We start from the raw sequence: 21,232 nt of genomic DNA on the forward strand, positions 1-21,232 counted from the left end.
TTTGGTTTTATTTACTTTGCATACAAGTTATTTTAAAAATTTTAATTAATAAATTTCCAATGCTATTCATAGAGAGGGGTATGCCCGATTGTCGAGTATTACCGCTCAATGGTTGGGTTTTGGCACTCATAATTTTACTTAATGATTTACATATAAAAATAGTCACATTTTTAATTATTTGGTGTTTCTACACTTCTGCTGTATTTGTGTGACCAATTTTTGCATTTTCATCTGGGTCTTCTTAGATTTTCGCTTTCCAATGCCCCTAGTTTGTGATTTTCTGATGTAGCTGTTAGAATTTATGAATTTTTCATTATGTCTACTCAATTTTCATCATTTAGTATTATATTTAATTTTTTCAGCCCCGTGGACACTGAGAGGGCTTCTTCTAGTAAGCCCATTATGGATTCGGCCAGGCCCACAATGGGCCGATTGGGTAATGAGGGCGGTGCACGACATATCCGGATGGACCACCACCCGAAGGCGTTTTTACCCGTCTGGATTCGATCCCGGATCCCCCAAAGCGGTAGGCTGCCACCTTGACCGCTCGGCCATCGTGACTATAGACTTATGATGACAGTTGCTACCAGGCCACAACAATCACACATTCACAATTCCATTCTGTTTCGAGATACCTATGTGAGCGGGATTACCCAACTTTCTTCTAATTAGGGTTGCATAATGCCTCAGAGCAGAAAACCGGAAAACAAAATTACGTTTCCAAACCCTGGGGCCTCGTATTAGACCTCACGGGTCGCAAATTACTCACGATTGGGATAGGACATTAAATGTATTTTGATTCTTAAACATTTACGGACATTATTTTTTTTTTTACATAATAAAAATAAGTTAATTTCACTTAGTAACAAAAATATTTTATCCCGAACACTTATTTTTACATATTAACAGACAGACCATATACAGTATTACATATTATAGTTTATGGGATTCTGCATAGGTCAGTACTAATTTATTTTAAATATCTGGTGGCAATTTACACAGGATTTAGTCTCCAATCTATTTACGAAATTAAAAATAATTCTCTCGGTTAAATTTTAAATTATAAAAATTTTATTTAGAAATTGTAGAAATTACACGTATTTTCATTTCCAAATTATATTCAGTCAAACTGAGTTAGTGCAAATAAGTAGGCTACCACAAATTAACTTTGTATTACATTCTCCATTTTAAATAATAGGCTCGAGTGAAATGACGAGAAATCATTACGATTTCATTTTATATACAGAAGTAACCATAATTAAAGAGAAAGTGTTCAGAGTTCCCTGCAGGATTATTGGACAAATCTCAGCTAAATTTGGTATACATGCTGTTTCTTTGCTGGAGAAAATTTCATTTTGAAATTCGTCCGTTAGGGCGAAATTTGGTGCTAATGCCCTTAATATGCATACTACACACGTTTTCTAACGAATTTTGGGTATAAAAAGTAGTAATTTATTTTAAATATCTGGTGCAAAAACGTTTTCCACAATCATTCGACAGGCGAACAGCATGATCTCTTTTCCCGATCCTTGCTTTACTTATTAAATTCTTCTATGTCACCAGACCTTTCTATATCTGATCGGCATTTAAAATGTTTACCAATAGATCTTGAATATTGAAAATCTTTGTAAAATGAAAAGCGAACGCACTTTTTAGAGAATAAAGATGGTGGGCACGTAGAGCCATATCATTGATGTAATCGCCACCACATCGGTAATTGAAATAAACTTATTGCACTTTTTTTTCTCAATTCATTAGAAAACGTAATAAGCACATTAAACGCAGCGCCAAACTTCTTCCTAGCGGCCGAAATTCGGAAGTAAAATTTTTTCCGAAAATCGGAACCGCTAATTCCAGTACGTATGCAAAATTTGGTTGAGATTTATCCAATAATTCTTTCTTCAGAGAGCTCTTTGAACAACTTTTTAATTATGATCATTGTACAAGTTAAATATATTAAGAAACATCGATTTTAATTACAGTCAAATGCATTTTACAATGGTATATATTTAAAATGCATAAACATTTAAAAAAAATTATAACCGCCAAAAATAATTTTTGTTACGAGGTATAATAATAAGTACAAAAAGAAAACAACACTGAAATTTCTGAGGATATACTTAATATCAAAGTTAATGTATGTATTATATAATAAATTATTAGATTTTGCTACAGCTAAGTTTATATTCATTAATTAATTATACTTTAAAATGTACTAGCATACAGTATTTTTTTAAACAGTTGTTGCCATAGAAATCATTTCAAAAATATTTTTACAATGAAAAATGAATACTGTAAACGTTTGTTCTCAATCAAAATTGTAATTTTTCATTTCAAGTATATAATTAATTATATTTTAATTGCATTTGAAATTTGTAAAAATTAAAAAGATTAAACTTTTAATTAAAAGATCAATTAAATTTAAATGAATTATTTAAAAAGTATTATTAAAAGATTAATGACAGTTTAATTTACCTTCACTATCTTTTAATTGCATCAGTGGAAAATTTAAATTTTAAGCAATTTAGAACTTCTGAATTTTTAAAGCAATATCATCAATGCAATTAAAAGATTAACCTTTTCCTAAAAGATTAATTTCAATTGTAAAGAAAAGTTAGACATTTTTTTTAAAACATATGTCTGTAGACAAGGATTTTTGGGGATAAACCACCTTCCATTTGGGGGAAAAATTAAAATTACAGTATATAGTATATAAGTTATATTTCGTACCCTTCCTTCTCACAGTCTATAAACTCTATATACTGATATAGTAAAAATTAATAAACTGTATTATGAAAAAATAATATTTTAAAGTCTTGCAATGGCCTGTCCATAAATATATTTACCATGAAAATAAATTTAGTTTCCTTGAGTTAGAATAAATATGGTTGTCTGGATACTTAGGTAATTTGATGGAAAAATTGTCATTTATAAAAATAGAACTAAAATAATATAATGTTAATATGTACTAATATTAAATTTTATAATAATACTAATGAGTATTCAGTAGAATAATAATAATAATAACAGTACAGTTTTCTGCATTTTAATTATAGATCTATTGCACAATATGAAATTAAAATCATTAAGATGCATCATTGTTAATGCAAAAATAATTGATATTCTTAATATTTTACCATAAATAATAATTTGACAATAAAAAGCTTCATTTTTAAATTTTTTCAATTCATATGAAAAAGTTACAATAGAAGTACATTGCATAATTCTATTAATTCAGTGCCATACAAATAAGAAAAATTATATTATTATTACAAAACTAATTAAAACAACAAAAGGGGAAGAGGTTTACATTTGCAAATGTCTTAGGAATGTCCTTCAAGAAATTTAATGAATAAAATGTTCTTTTTCATTTTAAAAGCTGCACTTTTTTCCTCATGCACTCCTCTAAAATCAATTATTGTACTTTTGTTCTAGTGACTGTGATCAGATGATGAGCTCGAGACACTCAGGTACACTTTCATTAATTTTGAGAATTTGGAGGATCTTTGAATAGATTGAAAGTCATTTTACTCACAAGTTTAGTCTTGATAATTTCCATAAACTGGCCTTGAATGAATTTACAAGATATTAAAGCTGAATTATGACATATATTATACATAACTATGTATTTGTGTTTCTCAACAATATGACAGAATGAATGAATGGCACATATCACAAATAAATTTACGGAAACAAAAGCTTAACAATAAGTAAAAAGGTGAACATTTAACATTGAATGCAGTCCTGCTGCAAATAGTATATTTATATTTATTTATATATTTATGCATATATATCCTTTTTTTATGTTGCAATTAGAGTAACTTTTCACAGTTGATATCTGAAAATAGTTACTGGAAGAACTTATCTTAACATCTCTCTAATAGAACAATTTCTGTCAGTCGTATACATCTAGGTTCTACAAATCAAGTCATTATAAACTCTTATACTGTATTCAAATTTAAATGAAATTTTATCCAGAGGATTAAATTATTACACTGTACAAGGTATTTACATTTTTTTTTTGTATTTTCTATAACACAAACACTAAAATTTCATCACAGGCTATACTGATAGAAAGATTTTTTGCACACACAAATCTTCGATGTTAAAATATCTGTTTATATCATCTTTATAAACTTAATTCATTTTTAAATAATAATAAAATATAACAAAATCCACTAACATTTAACAAACAAAATCACAAGATAACAAGGGGCACATTCCGAAACAGATATTTTGGTGACTAGAGTTTATTGAAGAAACTATTTCCATAAATTAATCTATGATAGTTTGATAATTTTGTTTGGTATTTGTTAACTTCAGACTTATCATCAATTAAAAATACTCAATAAGGCAATGATATAAAATTAATCAATGCCTTTTCTTTGTCCTAATATTCCCAAGACAGAACAGACTCCCATAAATCATTCGAATAATGATCAGTTGGGTAATGAACCATTTTCCAGCATAACTGCATCACTAGGTGATAGAGGACGATACCGGCGTCGTCTGTAAGAAATTATGACTTTGTTAATAAAGAATTTTCAATAAAATTCTTAATTAAATAATATATTTATATTTTTAAAAATATAATAATTTAAAATCTAATTTATAAATCTCATGATTAAATTCAATTATTTTTACTTCTAACTTTTCTTACTGTACATATAATTAATATAGCATTATCACTATTAACAAAAAATACAGAAAATACAATAAATTTAAAGTGCTGTTTTTCTTTATCTCAGTTAATAATAATGTTACTAAAAGTATTGTTTTTTTTCACTACACAAAATAAAAGAACTCTAGTGATTTATTGTATAATTATCATTTGACAGATAAAATTGTAAAAATGATCTTTTATTCAGAAATAATAAACTATTCTAATAATTTTAAAATTTAATAACATGAAATTACACTTAAGCATTATTAATTTCAATTATTGTAATGCCAGATTTAACAAAAATTCATAACATGACATTGAAGATCAGTTTGAAATATGAAAATATTTTCATTTAAATTATTACTTAAATTCAAACTTCATTGTATCAGAAATTGCTGAAATCTTATAATTAAAACAATATATATAACTAATTATTTTAGAGTGGTACTCTATTTATTTTATTAACAGAATTTATTAAAAACATTAAAAAAACTCAAAATTAGGAAATTTCCCTTCAAACATTAAAAAAAAAAAAAATTAATTGAGGAGACTAACCATTGAAACTAGAATGCATATTACATGAATCTAACTAATAAAATTACCATATTTTATGGCATATAAGAAGCAACTTTTCTCCAAAGTACAGAGCTAAAAATAAATGTCTTACAGATGAAGTTGCAATGTAGGCTAACAAATTCCCCAAACAGCCTTCATAGGCTGCAGTTAAATACACTAAATACTTTTTCCTAAATATTCTGTGCTGAAATGTGGTATTGTAAAATACAGCAAATAAAATTATAAGCAGATATTTTAAATAAAATTGTAAGATATTATACAACAATTTTGATTCTAAGATAAGTTAAACTATCTAGTAAACCTACTGAATATCTATTATTTGATTTATAATTTTTCAATTTATTATTGTAATTAAGAATAGAATTTATTAAAAACATTAAAAAAATTCAAAATTAGGAAATTTCCCTTCAAACATTAAAAAAAAAAAATTAATTGAGGAGACTAACCATTGAAACTAGAATGCATATTACATGAATCTAACTAATAAAATTACCATATTTTATGGCATATAAGAAGCAACTTTTCTCCAAAGTACAGAGCTAAAAATAAATGTCTTACAGATGAAGTTGCAATGACAATAAAGCATTTCGAGCAAATGGCGTAACCAGATTTATAAAAATTGATTATGCACTGTTGCTAATCAGAACAATTCTTGTATGGAAATGTTTAAATTAGCAAAAATTTCAATTAGTGAATTACAGGTAAAGAAAAGAAGTCAAAAAAGACCATAGACAAGTACACATGTGAATTTGACATCTTTTCAAAAACTATTGTACAATTTTTTTTTATTGAAACATTTAGTGGAAGATCAAATGAAAGTGGTTCAGATTAAGTGGGGTTTGACTAGTGAGTGTGCACTGTATATTAAGCAAGATATAAAATTATTAGTAAGTCAAAAATAACAAACAGATAGACTGATCATATCTAACAAAGGAAAATGCTACAAAAGTCCAGAGAAAACTGAAAAAGATAACATTATTCAGTAAGAAATTTCTTTCAAAATTCAAAATTTGAGATTTTAAAAAATAGTTTTTTATTTTTCTCATCATTAACATTCAAAAAGAAATAAAAATTAGACTGTTTTGAATACAAAGTTGGAACAAGTTCTAAATTATCTTATAAATGTTATTGCTAACTAAGACTAAATGTACAAGGCCCTAAACGAAAACTTAAAATATGATATACCTGTAAAGGAAGAGGAAAGCAAGAACTTCAAATGAATATTTTTTAGTATAAAAACACTTGTATAAAAACTAAATTAAAATGATAGCTTCAATAATGGGTATTATCATTATCGTTGTCTAAAAATTAATCACAGCAAATAAAACAGACTAGTTTGAGTTAGTTTCCTTATTCAGTTATGTCAATAATTTAACGAGATGATAGTCTTTTCAAAATCAACATCGATTATTTCTTTTACGTGAGTGACCTAATAAAGTAATACAGTTTACACGATAGAATCAGATACAAATCTTTTCTCTGTGCAGTCTCCTTAATGTATTTTGCTAAATCATTGTCTTTTCTTAAGCATGATTTTTTTATGCATACATTCAGTTTCAAAAATAATTAAATACTAAAAGTAGTAGTAAATAGAATGCATAATAATTTCTTACAATAACTATATATACACATATGTACACTCTCACATCGTACTCATGTTAACAACAAATAAAATTTTACATTACAAAATATTCAGAATATTGTGGATCTAAATATATATTTTTAGTATATTACTTTATAAACTGTGTAATTTTAAGCACACAACAGCAAGAAAATACACACGTGCAAATTAAATTTTTCCTAGACAATAACATAACATGAGAAGCCCAATTATTATTTTATCTACAGATAAAATGAGACAATAACACAATAATTTTATCATCATTTTATTGATTAAAACTTATTCAAATACAATGATAACAACAAACAATTTATGTTCCTATCTCTATATTTTAAAATGTAATAATTTGCAAAATATTTTATTTGAATTGATTTTTGTAATAGAATTAAACTTTTACAAAATTTTACAAAAAGTTTTATATTTTCAATAAAACATTTTAAAAATTAATTATATATAAAAATGAATCTTTTGAAAGAATCAATTTTAGCTGTAATTTATCATCATTTTAAATTTAATTAACAACATACAGTATTGATTTCTTTTTTTATGTTAAAAAAACAGCAGCTCAAAAAAAAAACTCTATAAAAATTTACATTTAATCAATAAAATGATTTTTAAAACATATTATAAAATTAATAGCAACATTAAAATATTACAACAATAAAAACTGTAAACAAACATCTAAAAATGGCTCAATGCATAGCAAACAATAAATCAAGTCACAATGCATTTTATTTTCCATCTTATACAAAATCAGAAATTTACATTTATTTTTTATTAGAATCAATATAGCATTTCATATTTATTGTTTTATCATAATAATAATTATTATTATAATTATCTCGAATAAAGATAAAACTAAATTTTCTTTGTTTCAAAACAATAGATTTTAATGTAAGATATATTCTGTTTAATGGGAACCGATAAAAATTTGCAACACCTGTGCTCTCCAGATGTTAACAATTACAATGATTTCAAACATTTCTAAATAGTCTATTATATTTATATTAAAAAATTACCTATTTACGATTGTATAGATAGATTAAAAAAACGTAAATAAATACTTTTGTGAATCTGAAGTATTTTTGTTTATTTTAAATAAATCATTCAAGGAAGTTATAGGAAAGAAACTACATTTTAATTGTTTTCAAATATGTTGGATTCTAATGACATTAACTTTGAATTTTACAAATTTCTAACTTTTTTATTTGTAATGTAATCAGAAAGATTTTACTTCTATTTAAAAGTTTGTTTTTTTTAAAACACACTTAAGACTTAATTATAACATTTAAGTTTTGCTCCATTCCTTTTAAATGTTCTTCATAAGATTTTTGACAGTATTTCTTTCAATTATTGTGACTGCTCTTTTCCACTTCAGAGAAAAATCTTTAATGTCTTTTGCTGTCTGTTCTGTTTTTTTTTTAGTTTATTTTTTACAAGAGACCAAAATCTTCCTATTGATCAGCATTGCAATATGTTTGACAGATCTCTAGGTACAAAATTAACTGCAACATTCCAGCCAACTTACTGTAGATTTTGTATAGTGTATTGTTGACAAATCTGGCCACCATGATTTTTTAAAAAAGGAAGATAATGTTTTTTTAACATTTATGAATATAAATTTCAGCACTAGTATTTCCTTTTGTTGCAAATGATAAACTTTTCAATCCATACTGACAAATTGCTTGCCATATCAGATATTTTAGGCCAAACTTTTCAACACTGATCGATGTTTGAGATTCTGGAAGAACTTCTGCTTCAAATGCTGTATAACAACATGAGCCTGGAAGTGTTGAGAAGTGAGAATTCACATATGTTTCGTCGTCTAAAACCAAACAAGCATTCTTCTTGCCAATTAAAGAATACAATTTTCAAGCTCTCATTTTAATTACATCCTTTTGTTTTTCAGTTACTTTAGGTATTTCTTGTTTTTTATATGATCTCATACTTGCACAGCACTTAGTCCTTTGAACCATTGTTTGCTTATTTTCACATTTTTTTGCAACATCTCTCACTGACATACTGCAATTTTTGGAAATTACTTTGATTATCTTCTGGTTGAGTTGTGAGCTGCAAGCACCATATTTTCCACTGGAACCTGGCTTTCAAAAAATGGACAATGTCTTATGATACCAATTTAACACTCCAGCTATCATACTTTGGGAAATTTATAGCTCTTTTGCTATGAAATGTCTTGGTTTTTTTGAATTTTCCAGCCATTTGACAACAATTGCTTTTTGATGGTTTATTTCATTTATTGTTTAAAGCAATAGTAGAGTTACTTTAGAATAAGAATTACATTATCAGTTTTATTATTTGAAATTGTTGCTATGGCAACAAACAGAATTATAAATAATAAACAAAAAAGTTAACTTCTTTTGAAATTTTACAGATTTCTATTGTTACAGTCCTTATTTATATATATTTTTGAATAATAGGCTTGTTTGTTTATAATTTAAAAACTAAAATATTGAAATAAAAATGTATTATTTTGAGATTTATCTATTATTATTTGATCAATGAATGTTTTATTTTATTAGACAATCAACTTCATATTTCTTTTGAACAAATTATGATGCAAAAGTAGTTTTAAATAACAAACAATATATAATCAATGAAATATAGCTTAAATTCATTTTATATTATACTTATTTGATAAATATATATTGCATTATTTTAAAATAATTATCTCAGAGAAGAGAATTCTGAATGTAGTATATAGATTTGATTATATGAAAAGAATGATAAGCGTGCAAATAGTATGCAATGTATTTCAGATAAGAACATTTGAAACTATTTGTATATTGGACTTAAGTCAAAATAAATCCAGATATTTTGTATGCATCATTCCACTTCTTCAAAAAAGTGATATGAGGATAAAAATACAAGCGTCTTTTAATAGCATACTTACGTTGCTATCATTAGTATTAATATCTTTGTTAATATTATACTAACAAATTTTTAAAATCTTGTCTGTTTATATCATAACATAGTGAAATTTGAATTTAATGTCTGTCATATGCTACACCAGATGTGTCAGAAGGAAAAACAAATATGAAATGTTTTGGCTAATTTATCATTTTCATACATAATGAAAAACAAGTTTGACTGAATAGCATTATTACAGATACTAAACAATGACAGAAATGTATTGTAGGTAATAAATTAAATATATATCATGCTTTGGAAAAATAATTTTTAAAGCATTATTGTGATAGAATTTTAATAAATTAACAAACCAAATGCATTTATTAAAATTTAGCATGCATTTGTCTTCGTTAACAGCAAAGGAAAACACAAACAAGCATTGTAGATTCTATTGCAACTTTTTCAACTTATTATATATATATGTATTCTTTAAACTTCATATCTCAAAACCAAAAAGTGAAGATAAATAGGTCTTAGCAATTGTGATTCAGAAGCAATCAATAACAAGGCATACAATTATAGGGGGAGAAAACAAAAAACAAAAGGTTTTGGAAAGAAAAATACAAAATATGGAAAAAATGTGTTTGATTTAATATTTAATTTTATAGATTAATTAATTTATAAAGTGTACTTATGATCTGATTATACTAGTCAGAATTTATATTTAAACTTTTTAATAAAATAGATTTGTTTCACATTTCATATCATTATCATATCAAATGACTAATAAGGTATCATTTTAATTAAATCTTAAGATATGCTGCAATATATAGACCTTATTCTTATTTCTATTCCTCTTTTGGGAGTAAATTTTATGAAAGATTCTCTTATTACTACTACCAGAATGCAAATTACAAATTATTTTGTGTATATTCTTCTAAGCATTGAAATGTTTCATAATTTAATAGCTTTAACAAACATTTATTTTTTAATAGATATGTGAAATCATTCAGAATGTTAATATAACTTTATAAAATAATTTCAAAAATATATTAAAGAAAAGAATAATGTTAGCAATAAAGTTGAATTTTAACATAAATTTATTTTAAAAAATTTTAATTATGGCTGGATGTTAACTTAAATCTGTTCGATGAAACTATATTGATATGACTAATACATAAATTGCTCCAATTGTATTATTTTAATTCCTTATTCAGAAAATAATTTGAATTTTTGCTTTATTCAATTGTTAAATGAAAAAATAATTTATTTTGTTTACTGTCTACATCTTATTAACATTTATATCATTTATATAGTTGATATAAAACTAATGATAATGAAATGAAACAATTTTATGCAATTTGAAAGCAATCATGATAATATACAAACAGTTTAAGCTTATGACATGCAATAATAAAATGTTTTCATGGCAGCATTTTCATATTATTTCTTAATAAAAATTTAAAATATTTTATATATTAAAAATAAATGTTAGAAATAAAAAAAAATAGCTAAAACTGTAAAAATAACAAACGAAGTCTTCTTTGAATATTTCGCGTAAAGCTTCGTTACACACATAATTCAATTAATAAATAGCGATTAAATTAACAACACAAATTATTAATTTACAATTAATTTGCAAATGTTTTAATTTTCTTCTGTTAAGTTCAGTGTTTCAATTATCACTACTTTTATTATATCTAAAAATATATATTATTTACAAAAGCATTTCATATCAAGAAGCAATTTTCGTTGTTTAATTATTAGGTTAGTAATTTAAGCTTGCTGCAGTTATTTTAGCTATGTTAATAAATAATATTCAATGATTCTTGCTCTGATTATCTTTATATTTCCATACTAGTGAATTTTCATAATTATTGAAATTTATCCAGATTAAATTAGAATTTCCAGTTTCCTTCTCTGAAAATTCTTGGATTTTCCTCAAGGTTACATACTAATTGCGGTTTATTATTGTTCATAGATCATGAGATAAAATTGAAAGTTTTAAACAGTCTTTATTTCAGACTTTATTTTTTAGTTAAGAGTTTTAGATACTGAATCAGTATCTATATACAAACTGTTGAATTTCTGATAAACATTAAATATAACTTAATATTTGAGTCATAATTTTAGATGAATATATAAATATGAAATACGGAAAATTTAATTTTCATGTTATAAATTATCTTATTTCCAAATCTTTATTTTAAAGAATGTATTTTAGAATCTGGCATATAAGAAAATGATTTTATTGTCCATGTAGTATTAAATAAAAATTGCTAACAATTGGAGTTTAATTTTATATTTTTGTTATAATTTTTGAAATATTTGATACATTGTAAATCAGCATTAATGAGAAAGTTAAACAATATATTTGTTATAATTGATATAGACTTTGGCGATGATGATGATGATGATGATGATAAATAAATTTATTGTTGAGATATTTAAAGTTACAATTTAATTATTTTTATCACAATAATTTTTCAGTTTAAAAATTTATATAATTTAATTCTGTTGTTCATAATGTAAACTTTCATTTTTAAATTCATCAAAACTTGCAATTTTGTGACGTTTTTATTAAAATAATTTGTATGATAATGAAGATTTTTTTTTGTCATTTATTTTAATAATGTTATTTTTTCATTTTTATTATTTCAAAACTATGTTTTTAGAAATCTCTATGCATCATACATATATATAAATAGTAAGTTTTAAAGTAATGTATGGAAGATTTTTCCTTTATTAAATTTTTAAATGAATGTTTTAATATACCTTTAAATATTTTAAATTTATTTATTTATTTACATAATAAGTTACATCATATTTTATATTAATCAAATTCACATTTTTTGCTGATTTTTACTTATTTCTTCACGATAAAATCTGCTGAAAGAGTTGGTACCATAAGAAAAATGCTGCATTTAAAGTCTCTTTGATAATAATGCATTATTTTTTAAAAAGTGATGGCATGCCAGTAAGTAAATACAGAGTTATATTCATTATGATAAAATAAGTTTCCTTTTTTTAAAGAAGATAAATATGATTATTTTCTGATTTAAATCAAATAGTATGAGGAAAAAAAAAAAAAAAAAGAGTATAAAAATACAGTGTCTTTCAAAAAGAATGTTGCTGTTTTAAATTATTGTAATAAATTATGTTAATTATTATCCAAGAATGTTGTAACATACATTAAAACATTGGAAAAATGTCCAAGTTTGACATTTTTCCATTACAATTTCTCAACATGTACACTTTGTATCACACAGCACGCATCTGACAAATACTCAAATTCTTCCTATATCACTACAACAAATCTGTTGTCACTCCTCTCACAGCAGCCATAATTCAATGGCTCCTGCAGAAAACTCATGTTGCACAATGATGAGTGAGTCCAACTTTGCAAACTGCAAGACAGAAAATACCTTCTCTGTTGCTGAGTCATCATTTTCATTTACAGAGCTTCCTAGAGGCAGTAGATAACAAGACATTTGAATGTTGATGGGAGATGAAACACAGATGGTTGCTGTATCGATTGGTTTATGTCATATGCTTCTCAGATAATAATTAACATAATTACAATAATTTAAAATGGTAAAATTCTTTTTGGAAGACCCTGTAAATGTTCTTCAAAACTGTTTTCACTACTTTAATTTATTGGATAAATTAATCAGAGATGAATGTTCAGATAATGAAATAAATGTCATCTATGTCTTTCCTTTAAATATACGGATAAAACAGTTGATGTTTCTCATAACTTTGACAGTGTGTAAATAGAAATCATTTAAAGTTGATTTTAAAATCTAGCAATTGTTTAGATTAATATGAAATATGCAAACTTTGAACATAATCGACATAGAGTATAAAAATTGATTACAAATCACAGTTTAAAAATAACTCATTGTCTATAATGAGGAAATAATTCAAATCCTTTGTTCTCTAAAACATTTTCTATTATTTTTAAAGTCTCACTTTTTATCATTTTTTTCTCACAAATTATAAAAATTAAAAATGTATGAATCTTAACAGAAGAAGATTAAATATAAACAGCTTCCGTGTTTAAACACAATAAATGATTCATTTCAGGCATACGTTTCGGTCATTTCGACCTCCTTGAACGGAAATATGAAATATCTAGTACATAGGGAAGATAAAAACAAATTACTATACTTCATAATTATTGGAATTATTTATCATATAAACCAAGTTTTAGTAAGATTAAATTCACAAAAGAATAAATTTTTCTTCATTTCAAACATGTAATTGTTTGCTTTTATAAATTCATAAGTTATTATTTAAATTATTTTATTTATTTCATTTTTATTAAAATTCTAATTAATTAAAAACAGGTTTAAATTACAATAATAATAAATCTGATTTATCCTTTCAGATCAATATTTATTTTATTATTAAAAATTAAAAATTTAGAAAAATTATATTTTAAATTATTAAAAAAATATAAATTTATTAAAATTTGTTTAAATTCCTTTGTGAATTTATTCAAATCATCTTTAATTATGCAGGATATTCTAAGATGAGAACTTAAAATTATTATATGTAATTTGAATCTTCATTTTCAAAAATACTAAATTAAAAATTTTGGTTAATGTTACCTCAGGTGCCAAGATGGCGGCTCGTCTCTGATTCCAGCAAGGAAACAGTGGACGCACGTTCTAACCTAACCTAACCTATTCTAATAATTTGGTTGCTAATAATTATGGTAATTTATTGGGAATAGGTTAGAACGTGCGTCCCACTGTTTCCTTGCTGGAATCACAGACGAGCTGCCATCTTGGCACCTAAAGTAACATTAACCAAAATTTTGATTAAATTGTTATTTTCAAGTTTATTACTATAATTAATTGAGAAAAATTAAAATTTATTCTTATTAAATTGTAAAAGTGGATAATTTGGGGAGATACTATAACAGCATCACATACAATTTTACTACTTCCAGTCATTTACACTAATTACTAGGACAATTACTACTAATCAAGTCAATTCAGTGGTACAAATTTCACAGCAATTAACAGATCCAGCATTCAGTAGCTTGTTTTTGTTTTTTCTATCTTAATAATTTTGATAATACCATTAAATATAGGACAACAGTTATAATTTTTGCTAAACATACTGGTTGTAATCAATTATTGAAGTTGAAAAGTCCTGAACAATAGTGTTCAGCATCCACTTCTGACTGGAATATTCTCTTAACCCTCTCAGAGCTTGTTGATTCTGGCAGATCTTAAATCCAGATTAAAAGAAAAGGATTGGCAATAGGAAAGACATCCAGCCATAAAATGGCCATTTAGGTAAATAGTAGTAACCTCATAAAAAACAGAACTAACAATACTGAAGAAAGAGGAGGAGAAAGATTTAGAGTTATTTTCATCAAAAACATTCAAATTTGTCTGAATTTTAATTAAAATTTATATACACAAAAATGAAAAATGGAAAGAGAATTTACACTTTTCAATCAATGTTAAAAAGCATAAAGAATGTATCATTATTCCACTTTATGATTAAAGTCTTCAACATAAATTAGTATAATTGATTAGTTCAATTTATGTAAAACACTTACTTTAGTCATAATATGGAATAATAAAATCTTTTAATAGCAAGCTAAAGAAATATTAATGAATTTGCTATCAGCAGCATATTTTATGAATATCTAGCTAATAAAATTCATCAAATGCTTGTATCACCATCTGATATTTCCATATTTCTATATCAGCTTCATACAAATGCATTCAAATCTGAAAAATACTGAATAACAAATCTTGATATCAAATTTTTCACCAACTTTTACTGAGTAAGACTGACAGAAAAATATTTTTTACAAATTTACATTTACCACCTTTAATTTAGTATTTTAGAATATCCTACATATCACACACAAACATACACACAGAAAACAATTCTAATTAATTAACTAATTAGAACAATAAAAAATAAACTTCTCTATTTTGATTTTATAATAAATATAACTACATTAATTAGTATATACTTTTCATTTAGATTATTATTAAGAATAAACTTACCGAGCAGGAACACATCCATACAGAGGAGGATCACCAAGAGGGGGTCTTGGTCCTCGTACCAAAACAGATATATCCTGATTATCTGTAGAATTTAGTTGCAATTTTAGCTGCTCACAAATATGCTTTGGTACTGCAGGAGATGATGCAGTCTGCTGAAGTACATAGTTTTGTTCCCTAGAACATTCTTCAGTTTTCTTATTTAAAAGATAAGAACTAAGCAAATTGCTTTCTGATTCAGCAGAAGAAAGTCCTTTCTGTCCATCATATAAACAACCATCTGGATCAGATAACTGCTGCCTAATACGAGGCCGTGGAATGCGCGATTCACCTACCATTGTAGCAGGTCGATGTCGTCTTCTTGAGAATGATAATTTCAGTTCACTTTCATCTTTCACATATTTGTCAGTTTCTCTTCGTCTTCTCACTGAAATCTTTTCTTTCTGTTCATTAACATAGGCACCAGTTTGTTGAACATTCCCTGAGCTTGAACTAATTTCTTTCACGTAACCATTATCAACCTTATTAGATAAATCATCAAATTTAGACAAATTTTCTGTTTCATTTTCTAAAATTTGGACTTGATCTGAAGATATTCCACATCCTGCTTTTTCTAAATTTACATTTTCATTAATAGGGGAACGAGTAATGTCTGTATTACTTGGCATTTCTTCCTGATTTTTACTTTCTAAATGTCCAAATTGAAAAGGGTTGCTTTTTTTTAATAACTGTTCATCCATGCTACTCCTAATTAATTCTTGACCTTTAGATTCTGATGACGATTTAGGTTTATGATGATCTTTTGAAATTCTTCTTTTATAATGTGGAATATCTTCTTTTATCTTTTTAATTTCACAATCTCCATCCCTTTTAGAATCCATTTTTTTTTGTATCATCATAGATTCAATTATTTCTGCTTCATTAAGATGTACCTTATCACCAATATCATCTTGTTGTTTGTTTATTTCATTAATACTATTGTCTTTATCAGTTCTACCATTCCTTTGAAAAATTGGTATTTCTTGTATATCCAACTGCATCATATTACTCGACTTCTTTCTTGTAGGAAAATCTTTAATGATTTCGCCATTCTGTGATTTTGATGATTTTTGTTTAATAATTTGTTCTTGTTGATCTAAGATTTGATTAACATCTTTGCTATGTTTCTCATTTGATATTTTTAATTTTTTATCATAACCAGAATTTATTTGTCCTTCTTTGTCACGGAATTCTTTTACCTTTGACAAACTCTTTGAATGTTGTAAACCTCTTTCTTTCTTGTAATCTGCACTTTTTCTCAATACTTTATCACTAGTTTCTGCATAATTACTTCTTTTGTGATGTGAATCCAAAGGGCTAGATGGATTGTTTTTAATATTTCTAATTTTTGCTTTTTTGCTATCACCGCTCCTTGCAGGTGATTTGTGAATTCTTCTACCATCAATCTGCAAAGTACAAATACAATTATCTTTCTGTTCTGAAGTATCTACTCTTAACATTGATTTTTGCTTCAAGTCATCAATATGATCTTGCTGAATTTCTAAACTAGAACGACTTCTCTGTTTTTCTTGTTCAATCGAATCTTTACTTCTGAGAGCAGTTGGAACTGATTTTTCGGTATTAGATTTTTTTAAAATGCCTTTTCTATGGGGGTTTGAAGATTTCTGTACTGATTTACTTATGGTGTTTTCTGTAGTTTCTAAATATTTAAGAGAATCACCTTCTTTCTTGATATTGTTTATACATACAGTAATTTGGTTATCTACTTCTACTCCTTTTGTTTCTTTTATCTTTTTCTCTTGTGGCACATCTAAAAATTGAGTTTTAACTTTTTCATTAACTGTAGTAACTTTTTCATTACCTGTGGCAGTTTTAATATTTTGAGTATTATTAGATTGGCACTGTATTTCTGTTGATGTCATAAATATATGTGGTAACGATGCTCTTCTTTCTTCTTCTTTAGTTGCTATTTGCTCTGCAGATTGCTTAACAGCAACATTTCTCATTATATCTACTTCATACACATTTTCATCAAATGATGCTTGCTGTTTTAGAGGTGGCTGTAAATTTGAACGAAGATGAAAAGCAATAGCTGGACAACTCCAGACACGTGGAAGACCCTCAGGAATTGAACCTGGAAATGGCAAACCTGTCAAACCTACAAATGTATTCCCAGTTCCTTGCTCAAGCAATAATCCTGCAGGTATAACATAAGGAGGTAATGTAGCTGGTTGTGACATTGAGCGATGAACTCTTCGCCTTCTTTCTCTTTTTTGGATTCTGTTACTGTCTGCAGATACATTAATACTTTCTGTGTAATTTATAACACTAGATTTATTACATACATCATCTATATTCAGTGTTACAAGCTTTTCATCTTCACCCATTTGCTGATGTTCAGGAGATATCAATTGGATATTTTCGTCCATTTCTGGATCAGTCTCTTCACTGTCATCAAAAGACATTAACCATTTCGATACAAGAGTCATAGCTGCTGCACCACCTTTTGTGACTTGTTGAAGAACAGAGATATTATCATCATCTGCAAGTGCAAATTGAGTTATAGATACATCTCTATAACGAGGTTTTGTACTTGGATGAAATCTTGCACGCCGATGCTCTTTAGATCCTTGATCTTTACCATCTCGTTTTGAATCTGTGGGTGGTGTACTTATGGGTGGAGTATGTTTACTCATATCACTTTGAGTGGTTTTTGGCAGGTCCCCTGCATAATTACTTGATTCTTGCTGGGTTCCCTCCCCATCTTTACATTGTGGACTCTCCATTTCACCAACCATAACTTCTTCTTGAAATCCTCCAATTTTTAATGATGGTAACTCTTTTCTCAATTTAGCACGATGTTCTGATGACAATGTCTCTCCCTTTACTTCTTCGCCAGGTGGTTCTCCAGAAGGGTAACCCTCAGATTTTCTTGATATATGATGCCTAACTTCTACATCACCATTTATTACAGTTTCTTTTCCAACATCTTCATTTTCTCGTTCAACATCAATTTTCTAATATAAAAATATATAATAGGCAAATTAAAAAAATTAAGTGATTTTTTTTAATAAGAGTGAAATTGGATAACAGGTACTTTGTTAGATTCAAAGAATGTGACAAATCAAACATTGAGCAAGGCAAAAGAATAAAGTAAAATTTGAGTGAATGTGATTGAATAAAAGAAAACAACAAAGAAGGAAGAACTTAAATAATTTATTTTGCAAAACTAACTAGGCAGTATGAAAGTGTTACAAAATAAACACTCAATTTTATTACTTTTAGATGAAATTTTATTACTGATTTCTACAGAAGCAAAATAAGAAGAGAAAGTTAACATTTAAAATAAAGGCTGCATAAGAAATCAAATTGTTAGGAAGCCAAATTATATAAAAGCAAACAAAGCATTTAAATACACAATATTTAGTATAAGCACATAGTTTAAAAAATAAATACATCTCTTAAAAATTCAATTAATTTACAGAATATTTATAATTATCTTAATTTACATAAATAAATTAAATACTATACATTTCAATTTATGATTTTTTTTACATATGGATCTGATATCTATAATCAGATTCACTAAAATAATGTAAGTTATTTGTATGTGACTAATATGAAGTTTCTCTTAAATGAATCTATATCGTCTTACCTCAACTTTACGATCAGTTTTAATGATATTGGTATTACTGAAGATGTTTTCATTCATTGGACATTTTAATACAGGAATCTGTACATTATCTAGTAGTTTTTGTCCTTCATTATTTTGTGGAATCTGTGACCTCACACTAGTTTTATTAAGTAAGGCATCATCTTTCTCTAGAGTTTCTTTACTTTTCCCTTCACAATAGCCGTCAGGTTTAATATTTTCCCCGTGATCTTCATAACTTGCCATGATGTTATCATCAAGCATATTATCAGTACCATGTGTACCAGGTGGAACAATACTGCAAATGAACAGTAATTAATAATGCTTGTATTTGTTTCTGAATCTTGAAAAAACTTTCTATAACTTACCCAGGGAAAGCAGGCTTTGATATAATTGCAGGGGAAGTTGTTGTTGTAGTTATTACTGAATTATCTGTGTAATTCTTCTCCCAATCAAATGGGTCACTTTCTCTCACACCGCGACGTTTCATACATTTTTCAAAAAGACCTGCCAGCATGTTATAATCAGGTCGATCGTAATAATCTAAAGAAGAGATGTGATCCAGAAATTGACGAAAATCTGAGGGTAAATGTTTTAACAGCAACCTGTGATCATATTTCTCCTTCATTATTCCTACCTAAAACACAAAAATATTTAAAAACAAATTAAAAAACTGAATGAAAAAGTAAATTAATGTTTTATTTATATTAAATGTTAGATTGTGACTTTCCTTTTAATTTGTTGTTAGAATGTTTTTAACAAGTGTCAAATATAAGCTAATACGTCAGAATATTTTAGAACAAATACATGAGTGGAGAAAGGTGCAAATAAATCAATAGACAAAAAGAAATAAAAAATAAACAGTTTAAGAGAAACATAATATATATAATCACATTTAGTATTAATGCATACAGTAAACCTCCACAAACTCAGACTAATAGGGAATGAAGGTTATCTGAGTCTATGAAAGTTTGAGTTAGCAGGGTGTTTTCTCCAACAACACAGAAAACAAGAAGGTACTATATACAATACAGAAATTTACTAAGCTTTTGTAGATTATACTACTGAATTTATTATTAAAGAAAATGAGCTCAAAAAATTTTATGACAGTACAGCATACAGCAATGTATAGTCTTTACTAAATTACTGACTACAGTAATATAATGAACAGTGTTGCAAAGGTATCTAGATATCAAAAACATTCATTAAAATTTTTCTATTGGCAAGAAATTCTAAATTACTATATAAATTTTTTGAAAACATTTGTCTGAGTTGATGGATGTTTATTGTATTACGATTCATTAAAATTTAAACAGAAATATTTTTATATCTGTGAACCAAAAAAACATTGGCTAGCTAGATAGCTGAAGCAGTTAAGCTGTCAGCTATCACTCTGGGTGATTCAGGATTGAACTTGGGTAGTTGAAAAAGCCAAGAAATTTTTCATGAGCGATCTGTCCCTGATATTTTGCACCCAGTCCTCACCACCTTGCTGTCCCCATTGTGGGCCTGGTTAGTGTTGTCATAGGTTCAAAACCAGAAATTAAGACATTGTAAGTGAGTTAGCATTGTGGTAAAATTTGATGAACATCCAGCATTAGACAGGCATAGCCATTCTGGGCCCGGATTCACAAACACCTCGTATCGTAAGTTACAAGGAAATTCATCTTAAGTTGCCAAATGCAAAAAGTCTCATATTCACAAAGCATGTTGTAAGGTACGATATTGTAAAGTCTCATAACTACTACAATATCTAAGAGCTCTTGTAAGTCTATGTACTGGTTTCGAGTATTTGGTTTTATTGATAGATAATCAAA

The 21,232-nt window shown here is 26.7% G+C and overlaps 1 protein-coding gene across 3 annotated transcripts in view; it reads right to left on the reverse strand.

The window, feature by feature from the left end:
• Positions 1-3,030: 3,030 nt before the first annotated feature.
• Asator (tau-tubulin kinase asator) overlaps positions 3,031-21,232 on the reverse strand; it is a 39,578-nt gene continuing 21,376 nt past the window's right edge. For 2 of the 3 annotated variants that reach the window (XM_067275045.1, XM_067275047.1), the window contains exons 7-10: positions 19,784-20,052; positions 19,419-19,713; positions 15,767-18,780; positions 3,031-4,509 (exon numbers count right to left, since the gene is read on the reverse strand). In XM_067275045.1, coding sequence (XP_067131146.1) covers positions 4,440-4,509; positions 15,767-18,780; positions 19,419-19,713; positions 19,784-20,052 — 3,648 coding nt within the window. In that variant the 3' untranslated portion in view covers positions 3,031-4,439. Of the gene's footprint in view, positions 4,510-13,688; positions 13,863-15,766; positions 18,781-19,418; positions 19,714-19,783; positions 20,053-21,232 lie in introns of those variants that run through there. The other variant, XM_067275046.1, reaches the window with a different exon arrangement.

The sequence above is a fragment of the Centruroides vittatus genome, unplaced genomic scaffold (assembly GCF_030686945.1).
Source record: "Centruroides vittatus isolate TY-2023 unplaced genomic scaffold, ASM3068694v2 contig_579, whole genome shotgun sequence".
NCBI classification, from domain to species: domain Eukaryota; kingdom Metazoa; phylum Arthropoda; class Arachnida; order Scorpiones; family Buthidae; genus Centruroides; species Centruroides vittatus.